Source organism: Microchirus variegatus (genome assembly GCF_963457635.1).
Source record: "Microchirus variegatus genome assembly, chromosome: 13".
Lineage (NCBI taxonomy): Eukaryota > Metazoa > Chordata > Actinopteri > Pleuronectiformes > Soleidae > Microchirus > Microchirus variegatus.
The window spans coordinates 7218846-7231142 of record NC_139814.1 but is presented as its reverse complement, the minus strand read 5'-3'; the positions used below and the strand labels follow the sequence as shown (position 1 = coordinate 7231142).

Below are 12297 nucleotides of genomic sequence, written 5' to 3'. Positions count from 1 at the left end.
GTCTTTTTGTGTGACGTTAGGGAAACCAGGAGGAGTTTTTTTTTTTTTTGTGATTTACATTACATTTTGACATCATGCATTACCTGGTCCAGCCTGTCATTTTGGGGAGAGTATTGCTGCTCTTCAATGCTTAAGAGATGCAACACCACAGACACAGAGAAGAGGATGGCAGCAAAGAAGAACAGGATCTGCTCCTGAGACTTGAAGGCTGCTCCGAGGAAGGTGTGAGTCCAATCTAAACCGCCAAGAGCGTAGCCAACTGCACCGCCAAGACCTGCACATAGGGTCCAACACACAGGTTGAGACGACATGAGCCCAACACACTCCGTACTCAGATTTACTTTGAATGTGTTTGTCAAGTTTGTTTCCATCCAGCTTCTTCTATCCCACGTTTTCTTTACATTCAGTTGCTGCATGATTGTGAATGTTTTAACAGAGTAAAAAAGTGAAAGATGTAGAGTACGTGTCAGCCATACCCGCTGAAGCAGCATGGATGTTGAGCGCCATGTCTTGCTCCTCTGTGTCTGCCACGTCTAGCAAATACGCTCGTATTGGTCCCTCTGTGGCGTCTGCACAAAAGTCCAACACCACGACTCCCAGCACGGTGAGGACAATTCCAATCTGTTGATTTCCTGGCTCGTCGCCAAAAGACAGACCTGATGGAGAACGATGGAACATTATTTAATCGCCTGTAGAGCGGTGAAATAGTCTGGGTACCAGGCAATACAGAAACTGACAGCATAGAGTATAACGCTCAGATCAGACACAGACAAAGGAGATAATGTGTGAGCATTTTATGATATTTCTACATTAGCTATATATTATTATTATTTCTTCTAACAAAATTAAATGTATATGTTCAACATATACATTTACATTCTATAAACAAAGTGATGTAAAGTGATGGTCAGACCTGTACATTTGATCAATAGATTATTCTTGAGGTCAGTGCACACATTTTCCACTTTACTGCTTCGTGTACTGTGTGTGTGTGTGTGTGTGTGTGTGTGTGTGTGTGTGTGTGTGGGGGGGGGGGGGGGGGGGGGTGTGTGTGTGTGTGCGAGAGAGAGAGGTAGAAATATTAGAAAAAGTGTGACACAACATGGCTTCAGAATCCCAAATCAATTAACATAAAGGAGACATGCATGTGTGCGTGTGTGTGTGTGTGCGTGTAGGTGGGACAATGGAGTCACACTACTCACTAGCCACTAGGCAGACAGACAGGAAGTGAATTGTGATTGGCTGAGCAGGAGAAGCAAACAGGAAGCATTTCCCTGTGAACTGCCTGCTCCTGTGTTCCCATGTCAACACACACACACAGACACACACACACACACTCACTCACTCACTCACTCACTCACTCACAAACATATGCAGGTTAGTCCTCGTTTTCCCATGTCAATCCATGTTGTTCACACACATTCACATTATACACAACCATGGAAATGTGCACGTCACGTCACTGAGTCATCTTATTCCTCATATCCAGGTCATAGATTCACCCATTCCCATCTCTCCCTCGCCCTCTCTTCCATGTGTGCGTGTGTGCCCTAAAGTGACCCGAGTACTAACCTCTGGGCAGAAGAATGAGGTGGAACATAAATGAATAGAGCTGAATTCTGAATTGCTGAGAAAAAAAAAACAGTTCACACAGTCTTATTGTTATTTATAGCTTTACTTTGTTCTATTAAAAGGCATTTAAAAGGTCTGGTCTGCTATTGTGCCACAGCAGACATTTGACCCATGTGGTTCACATTTGAAAATGGAGCATGTACAGTCATTTATGCCAAATAATAATGTGGGAAAACGCTCAAAATCAGTACAATACAATAACCAATTAGGCAACAACTGACCAATATCTTCATTATATTTCCATCTCAACTTGAAGCCGGTTTAATCTAATCCCAAAGAAGGGCTGCAACTAGAAGACATTTTTTTATCAGTTAATAAATTCAAAATGTTGGTTATTTTCTCAATTGATTGTTGTTAGATAGAAAAAACAAAGAAAGAACACAAAACATTTGCATTTAAGATGCTGAACTGAGGGATTTGCTTTTATTAAAAAACATTCAAACTGATTTCATGTTGTAGCTGAATATCCCTCACCTCACTCTTCCCTTCCGAGTGTGTTGGAGAATCTAAGCAGCCTTCAGTTAGTTAGTTTAGTTTGTCCATTGAGTGCTACCACCATAATATAAAAGGTTAATTCTGTGGTAATGGAAAACACCAAATTATACAATTAAATGATGGTAAACTTAAAAACTTTTAAATATTTTATTTATACTTTATTTTAATTATCTGTCTAATTAAGAAAACATCACCTACATTCTACACACTGGACCTTTAAATAGTAAAAAACGAAAAGATTATTCAATTAATAATTGATTAATCAACTCAGCGCCAATCTTCAAGATCAATTGGGACTTTTGCAGCTGTAATATAGGTCATTTTATTGTGTGAATAAAATAAATGGATGACATTCATACAGCATCACTCACTCACTCACACACTGGAAGGATCTGGGCTTGAGTGTCCTGCTCAAGGTCACTTTAGCAGGACAACCGGAGGAAAAGTGGGATCAAACCACCAAACTTCTGATGAATGGATGAACCTACTCTACCTCCACCACAGCCACGACGACAGGTGGCAACACAGAGACCAGTGAAGAAAACACACAGTATTTGATGGTTTAACTGTAGACTTTTACTGAAATGTCACAGCGAATGTGTGCGTACGTGTGTGCGTGCATGTGTGTGTGTGTGTACAGTTAAGCTCAAACGTCTGTTTAACATCATCATCTGCAAATGTGCTGATCCGCTGGTTACACAAACCTTCCCTAATGAGCGTGTCCGCGTGTTTTACATGTGAACAGCAGCAACACACGGCTAATGACAACGACCAACCGGAACTACGCTGATAAAGTTAGCGCTAGATCAATATCCGTGTTGGCAGCTGATCAATTTACTTTGATTAAATTAGATGAAAATGACCTTGGACTGACATTTGAGTGACATAATAAGCCGAGGGCTGGACTGAGGGTAACGTCCCCACAAGGATACGACACTCAGATTGTGATGTTCTATTTGGGTTTCGTCTTTTATGTTTTTGAAGTGTAGTTAATACCAATTTTAAGAGTTTTAAAACTGTGTTAACTGCAATGTCACAATGTCATTTTAACTTCTCCTGTTGTGTTAAATCATTTCTTGTAAAACACAGTGGATTGCGCCACTCCTTGAAATGTGCAAATCAACATTATTGTAACTGTTTTTCCACTGTGGTGCTGTCAAACGAGTAAAACAAGATAATCAGCAAATACGAGCAAGAATGTAAAAACAATATTTGTGGAATCAGTCAGAACGTCATTTCTTCTTATTCATTTGATTCCCGTGTTATAAGTGTGAGAGCTGTGTTACATTGTTAACATTTAAAACTGCTGTGAATTCCAAATCAAGGTGATACAAATGTGATTAAACATTATTAACTATTGAACTTCTGTGATTAAATGACATAAAAATGTACAACTGTAGTCTTAATTTTGAGACTCCTCATCTTTATGTGCACACATAGAGGATTTACATATTTAGAGCTACTGTTTGACATTTAAATGTGTCTCTGTTAGTCTCTTTGAAAACAACTGACGTCAGTAGCACTGCTCTCAGTAGACTGCATGTAACATGTTATTCATCCCATGTGCAATAATCTGTCATTTAACATAATGTATATTCTATTTTTTGTACTTTTTTGTAGTCTTATTGTCAATATTTCCCTAAATTTTACATTCATAGACGTGAAAATGCATGTTTATTATCTATTACCTTTATCTTTACTGTATTTGCTGCTGTGGGACTAATTAAGAACTATCTTATCTTATCATTTAATGAATTTTAAGAGTGTAGTGGTAAGCGCCTTTGCAGCAAGAACAAGGGCCTTTCTGCATGGAGTTTGCATGTTCTCCCTGTGTGTGTGTGTGGATTTTCTCCAGGTTCTCTGGCTTCTTCCCACAGTCCAAAAACTCGCAATATGGGGATTAGGTAAATTGAACACTCTACATTGACCTTAGCTGGTGTGAGAGTGAGTGGTTGATTCTCTCTATATGTGAGGCCCTGTGAGGGACTGGCGATCTGTCCAGGGTGGAAGATGGATGGACGGATTTTTAAGAGTGTGGATCATTAAACCCTGTGATTATTAAACAATTAAAGACAATTGAAAGGGAACTTAATCAGGACAGAGAAACGCACACTACATTCTCGCCGACACACATACACACTCACCTATCAGTGATCCATTGAGAAACAGAGCCACTCCTAACAGCGTGCCGATACAGAGAGCCAGGATGAACGGTCTCCTCCTGCCCCATCGCAGAGTGCAGCGGTCGCTGGCCGAGCCGATCAGAGGAGTGAACATGAGGCCGAGCACTGGGCTGAGGAACCATGTCAGGCTGTAGTACTGCTCCGGAAGACCTGGAGACACACATGTCAGAAAATAACCAATAAACATTTGAGATTTGACCATGAGTTTGTATGTTGTCCACTAGGGGGTGCAAGTTACATTCATTCATTGTACATGAGATATTTAGAATGGATTAAGGTTGAATGAACTACTGTAGAAACATGAGCCTTTAAGACACAAGAAACACTTAAATGCATTAACCAGGAAAACTATTAAAGCTATTTAGTAATATTACTTTATTCTGTAACACATAAAGGAAAAATATGGTGATGGTGATGAAGAGGACACAACTATGGTTTTAAGTGCAACGTTATTAATGTATTTATTCGATAAGATACTTTATTATCCCCTTGGGTGCTGTATCACTGCTTCAAAGAGCATTTACCTGCACACACACAGGATCCTAATACATCCACGTGTTTGTTTAGATGTTAACTATCAATATAGTTGAGATGGGTTGAGATCAGTCGATATTGATCATTATGGTTAAATCTGAGTTTTTCTCCTGAAGGAAGGTTGAAGAATCCAGTCAACACTTATCTTAAAACTTATATTTGGACATCAGTTTTATGCATGCGAGTTTAAACATTCATTTAATGTATGTGTTACATCTCAAAGTGTGTATGCACAATGTATAAACTTATATATAACGTGATGGAATTTCTTTTGACACCAACATAAAAAGTATTCAGTACACCAATATAATATTTATGCACTGTACAAACATACTTTGATACAGAATCGTTTATATACTCAACAAAAATATAAACGCACAAACTTGAAATGTTGAACAAAAATAGCTCAGATTTGTTCAGATTCTTGATGCATTTGTTTATGGAATGATTTGTTTTGCTCAAACCCAGTAGTCCAAGAGTCACTTGGCCACTCCTATTGACTACAATCTCAGATTGAGTATTTCAAATCACGAGAGTCATGGAGCATGGCAGAGTGGTGGTCAATATGCGTGACCAGTACACAGACACTGCTGATGGTCTGGTCAATAAAAGGGCACACCAAAATGTGGACTTTTGTCACTTGTCAATATGCCACAGATGTCACAAATCATGAGGGAGCGTGCCATTGGCATGCTGAGTGCTGGGTTGAGCGTTACAGCTGTGGCAACACAACTAAATGACGCCGTATTCACCAGACACGTCACCTATCGAACACCTTCGGGTTGTTCTGGATGGATAGGCGTGTCTGGCAGCGGGTTCCAGTTCCAGTTTCCCAGAACGGGCCGCTAACTTCAAGTGGCTCTGCAGGAGGAATGGGACAACATGCCCCAGGCCACGATCGACAACCTGGTGATGTCCATGCTCTGCGTGAGGCTAATGGTGGACACACACGTTATTGAAGTTTGTGAACTTGGATCATCGACCCCCATTGTGTTCTTCCTGTCATTACTCCAGGACTTTTTTATGAAATTGATCCTAATGCTTGCAAATTAAAGCCACTTTATTGATAAAGTTGTACTGTTATTTTTTGGATAGTTACTCTGTTTTGTCACATAACAATAACTACAAGTTTTTCTTTGCATGTTTATACATTTTTGTTGAGTGTAACTTTGTCCTCATTTTCTTTCGATTTATCCTCCACGTGAGGGTTTTGGAGGAAGTTGGTACCAATGCTTTATCTGACATCCATTATGAGAATTATTAATTTTGACTGATGTGATACTTTTTTATCGTGAAGTTTCCAGTCTTATCGTCCAGTCAAGTGTCACTGCAGGGGTCTATAAATACACAGCAACACACTATAGGTCATTGTGTTTGTGTTTGTGTTGTCACCTCAGTTACCTACATGTCGACCTGCGTCTGTCTAAGTCTGACTTCTGTTAAAACCCCCACACAAAGAGAGAGAAAGGGGGGAAAAGCCATGGCAACCATGCAACACACCAGGATTTAGCTCAGGTCTATTGAACGTAATTGTGTGAATGTTCAGCGTGGATTATCGCACAAAGGAGCGCAACATCAACTCCCGTGTAAAGGTTAATGAAGAGAAGGAGAGTAGACACTCTGCGATCATGTTTCTCAGAGGGTTTTTGTGAGTAACAGAGACCATTACAGGGAATTTGCCTTAAGAGCATGAAAGCAAAGCCTTAATCAACATCTTCAATTGTGGGACCAAACGCTTACAAAGAGAAAAAAGCTGAACTCGGATCAGGTATAATAAAGACAGACATAGAACCAGGAACTGAGCTGCTGAAAAGGAGGAGGAAGCAAAGTGAAGTCAGCTGAGTCACACCTTATTGAATCAGAACTTTATCATTGTCTCACTGTCAAACTGTCACTTAATGCAGCTTGATGAATTAGCTGTTATTTGGCTGCCGCACAATCCAGACAGGAGGAGACGCTTAAAACGCTTCTAATGGAGTCCTTTTAAACGTTTTATTCAATCTGCAGCAGAGTTGTGGAAATGTTGAAAAATCATTTGACAAACATGGCACTGGTGATTAATGTCTTAGTGAATAAAAGATGCAAAGAAAGGGATGGAAATTAAGAAGTCAGATTAGGATTTGGCCCTGTTAACGTTTGTCTCATGTGATCATAACAGGGCAGATGTGCGGACAGGTATAAACCCACTTAAAATGCAGTGAAGAGACATTTGAGACACGGAATACAAACAAAAACCTCCAGAGTAAAAGACTTTTAGCTTGCTCAACAGCACAAAAGACAAAAAAAAAGATGTTATTTGGTTGGTAAATGCGGGAAGATCTGTCCTTGAGTTGTTGCTGATGAAGCAAAACATACGGGGGATTTTCCCTGGAAGATTGAACGTTTGTCTGGACAGTTGTTTGTCTACAAAATGCCGCTGTCATGTGAAATCCTAACTGCTGCAATCACGGTATTCCTCATGTTTTTACTGCAGTTGATGAATCACATGTTTGTCTCAGTCAACAACTTGATTTCTGGAGGATGATCCGAGCTGACTTGTGCCAAGAGAGTCTAAATGACGCTGTGAGTGTGCAGTGGAGGGTAATGCGGGGCGAGTGGAACATGTCCGGGGCAAACACACCTATAAAAACATACACAACAAAAGACATGTACCTGCCCCGAGTGCAATGTGGGTGAAGTACAGTATTTCCATTGTCATGCATGTGCGTGTGGCACAGGTGTTAGGCAAACAGATCAATGGTTTTGACAAGCACTGTTTTCAGGGAGGCAGAACAGTTCCCAGCATTAACTCAACTGGTGGTTATGCAGAGGTGTCAGCCGACTATGACGTCACTCACTGGTTTACAAACGGACAGTTTTACTGTTTGGAACCAGAAAAAAACATTTTTGGGTGGAGCTGGAGAATCACAGAGAGGATTTTATATGTTGTCAATTAGACCGTCACCACAGGCAAGATCACTAGGGCTGCAACTGTTTTGATAATAAATTAATCCTCCTATGGCCATGACGATATTCAGGCCGCCTGGATTTTTTTTTTAATTTCATGGCTGTAGAACTTCATAAAAATGTTCGATGAGTGAGTTCTTCTGCCCCTTTTTCCAAGATAACTTTCGCGCTTAATATCTGGCAATTATTAAACCGTTTAGGAATTACGGTGCCGAGAAGCACAGCAAGTCTGTGATTGGACGATCGTTCAAAACAAGTTTTCTGATTTTTCAGCTTCTTAAAAGTGAATATTTTCTGGTGTCTTTGCTCCATAGAACAAAGAAATCATTCAAATGTAATCCTTTTGTTGTGGACAAAACAAGACATTCGGTATGATCAACATTTTTCAACAGTTTCTGACATTTTACGGACCAAACAAATATTCGATTAATAAAGAAATTAATCGAGAGATTAATCGATTATGAAAATAATGGTTAGTTGCAGCCCTATAGACCATAACATCATTAATTATCTTTTTTAAAAGATAACCTGAAACTGTCTGCTCATATGTGCTGTGTTTCATCATATATTTGCCTCTAAATGGGAACAAAATTTACAAAACTGTCATCATGTTCTATTGAAAAAGACATGGAACACGCGATTGAGATCTTCAGGAATCTGTTTTTACCAAAGTTATACATTTTTCCAATGGACTTCGATTCAAACCAACAAGTGGAATCACCCCCTTTTTTTATCTGGCATGGAACAAAGAATAGTTAAAAACTGATCAATTAAACTGCACCCTTCTTATTGTGTCATTTTCAATTCAGTTTTCATCTGCTCAGCCTTAACTGAGGCGATAAACACTTCAAGACAATGTTTACTAAAATCCTGTGAGAAGCAGAGTCATTTTCTCAAAGATGAAATACAAACACTTTCCCAACCAATGGAATTGGCCCCCTGGTGGCCATTTAAGACAATACAGGTTTTAGGTACTTGCGCATGTGCCTTTTTTCACGACACGGTCTATAATTGTGCATCTAACAAGACGAGACAACGAGGACACACAAAGCTTTGTGGTTTATTTTACAACATGCCTTTGTTTCATTGACCCTCAGCTGAAGAAAAAAAGTGCTCAGCAGGGACAGATTTCTTAAGAAGCATGAGATTGAGTATAAGAGGGGTGTGTTGGGATTGTTAGTGTTGTTGTGAGAGCCAAGTATAAACCTTCATGCAAAACAAATGGATTGTAAACCCTCTCACTGTGACGTATATAGCTGCAGGCTGCAGCGAGTTCGCTTAAAAACTTCCAATTCAGATTTTGTCAACAGACTGAGAAAAGCGCAGGTGTTTTTCATAAACCAGCGTCCACACACAGGACAGCGACGCCGAGCTTTCGCGGGAGCGCCGCAGACCTGAGGAGCTGCAGGTGAGAATAAAGAATGGATCAGACTTCACAGCAGCAGCTCACACTGCACAGTCTGCTCTGCACATTGACCGATTGTGAATAAAGAGCGTCATTGTCCGGAGCATTCGCAGAGAGTGACTGAGTACGTTGATCTATCATGTGTGTGATTTATGCTGTAAACACAACACAGTGTTGGTAAAAAAAAAGCCTGTTCGTCATTGCAGAGTCAGACTAAATATGAAGCGACTCAGCAACTTCTTCAACAAGACGTCAGCAGGTCGTCTTCGTTTTGGCACAGGTTTGATGGAGAGGTTTTCTTGGATAGTGTTTGTATTTCGATTTAAACAACAAGAACAGATTGTGTTTGTGTTATTAGATTTAAAAGGTCATAGATGGTCTAATTTTAGTCTTTTTTTGAGAGCAAAATGTGACACTGTAATTGTCAACATGTGGATAAAGTGGGTTACGGTGAAATTTCTGTTTCTATCCACTCACGGCATGAATAAATACAGTACATCAAACATTTAAACAGTGTGTCTGTCACAACCAGTGATCCCAGAACAACACTCTGACTAGTGCTGTATGAGGACGTTTAACTCTTTAAATGTGAATTTTGGTGCCACCTAGGTGTGTTTTTACAGTGGTATAGAGCAGCGGTCCCCAACCACCGGGCCGTGGACCGGTACTGGTCTCTGGGTCGTTTGGTACCGGGCCGCACAGAAAGAATAAATAACTTGGATAAAATGACATTATTTCCGTTTTATTTATTATCGGGGTCTGAACAATGTTTTATTTTGAAAAATGACCGGATTCCCACCGTTACATCCGTCTATGACTCACTCTTGACGCATCCCGAGGGAGATCGGGATGCAGAGTGTTTGCAGCGAGAGCCGCTGCAGCGATTTCTCTCAGAAAAAGTCACCGCTGGCAGCACATTTCAGTGACAAGGAGTGAGTCGCAAAACTCACTTACTTGTGCGACGTATTCAGCCTACACACCCTACACAAAAATAAGCAAATGAACTAATGGCCAAGACTGCAGACCTCACTCACTCGCACTCGTTACTCTCTCTCTCTCAGCTGAGTGCTGATCAATAGTTTTGTGCAAGCAATTTAATGTCCCGACTCTTGTTCCAAATATGACAGGCTTCATTCAGCGATTGAAACAAATATATCAACATTAATGAAACGTTTACAGCTGTTTTGTGTATCTTATTTTGAAGGCACGTTTAAGCGTTACCATAGCGACCAGAGAGCGTTAGGGGGCCGGTCCGTGAAAATATTTCCTGACATTAAACCGGTCCGTGGAGCAAAAAAGGTTGGGGACTGCTGGTATAGAGCATTTGTTTAGCATTGGAACAATGGAAAAAAATCCAGGACTGATAAAATAACAACAAAAGCGGGGGGAAAATGACAGTGAATGTCATTACGGGGCGGCAAAGTTGGCGAAAATTCAGGTTTTTCACCGCAGAGAACGAAACTCTAATAACTTTGTGATGGAAGTTCCGATCCGAACCAAACTTGTGATGAGTGATGATGGGTAGTTTCTGAAGAAGACCATGAAGAAATGGTCAATTTTGCAAAATGCAATGTGTGGCTTACACTAAATAAAATGTTATTTCTTTTATATCTCAGGCCGGTTGCACTGACTCAGAGAGATACACCACAATTGGACGCAGCCTTTCAGATTTAAAAGTGAAGCCTTGGAAGTAGGACAATAAATCAGGACACATGAGTGGACACCAGTAGGTAAACTGACATAGTGCTGGACACAACAGCAGTTTGTTTCTCCCGTATATAGTGTCTATGCTCTGACTCTACACTCAATGCAGAATCGCACAGTTGTGCCACATCAACAGTGCGTCCTCTCTTTAAACATCGCAGGCCACGTTTCTTTTGACCTCGCCGTTCAGACAGCCATAAACAGGGCTTGACCCTTTGTCGCCATGGCGACCAGGTCTTGGGAACCGTGTCCCCACAGAGACTCCATCACCTTTGCTTCCTTGTTCCTAATATGGCTGTGTCAGTCACACACAGCTTCCTGTTGTGGGGTTTGTTTGACGAAGGAAAACTTTGTTTCTCTGTGTTTTTTTTTCTCTTCCCACCCTTTCAATCTTTTCTTTCTGCCACACGCACACACACACACACACACATGTAGGGCCGCGCATAAAACCCAGGCATTTGTTCATGGATGAAAAACAAGGCACAGAGTAAACACACATGCACTTTCAATTTGTACATACACAATAACCTGTCAAACCAGTGACACAGCCGTAAAGCTGGAGACAAAGAAACAGATAGAAATCTGTCTGTCTGTAGGTTTGTCAACATCAAAACAGGAAAACAGTTGGTAGTAAACAGTTCCCACACACGCACAAAACACAGAAAGAAGCAAGTAAATTAAGATACGTCTACGTTTCCACACACACACACACACACCTACAAAAAATTTAAAAAAAAAAACCCACACAAAGCTGAGTTCCCACACTTTCCTTGTACTGTCTGCAAACACACACACACACACACAGAGGGAACAATACTGAGAGAATTGAGATGCAGGAAGTATTTTAGAAAAAGAGAAAGAGAAATGAACACAACCAGAGACATGGGAGGGAGAAAACAGGGAATGAAGGAGTGTGAGAAAGCATTAGCATCAAAAAAAAAAAAAAAAAAAAAGGAGGCAGAGAGACGGTGGAGAAGGAGGAAGAAATGTGAAGGACAGATAGAGGAGAGGAGAAAGAGCTGATAAGAGAGGGGAGGAGAAAGCTGATAGGATGAAGAGGCGGACAGAAAAAGTAATATTCAGGCTGGAAGGTGGTGGAGAGTGGAGATGACTCAGTGTGGAAATAAACATACACACACATACTTATATCATATATATTGAATCTGTCCACAATCCTAAAACTAAGTGTAGCATAGTTACACAAACACACATATGCACACACACACGCACACACACTAAAAATGGATCTCCAGACAGACAGACTGTCCATTCATCACCACGACCTTGTGCGTTTCCTCCACACAGCAGCGACAATTCAAAACTTTGAGCGTCTACAGTAGCAGTCAGTCCGACCGCCTCAAACCACATGACCCAAAACGACGCCCATTTACCTGAAGA

General features: G+C 40.7%; 1 protein-coding gene across 1 annotated transcript in view; it reads right to left on the bottom strand.

Annotated features, from left to right (window-relative positions):
• The window catches only part of LOC310935414 (solute carrier family 45 member 4-like), a 36267-nt gene that overhangs the window by 7127 nt on the left and 16843 nt on the right, over positions 1-12297 (bottom strand). The window contains exons 2-4 of the mRNA XM_083899308.1: positions 4272-4460; positions 477-656; positions 84-274 (exon numbers count right to left, since the gene is read on the bottom strand). Coding sequence (XP_083755434.1) covers positions 84-274; positions 477-656; positions 4272-4460 — 560 coding nt within the window. The remainder of the gene's footprint in view (positions 1-83; positions 275-476; positions 657-4271; positions 4461-12297) is intronic.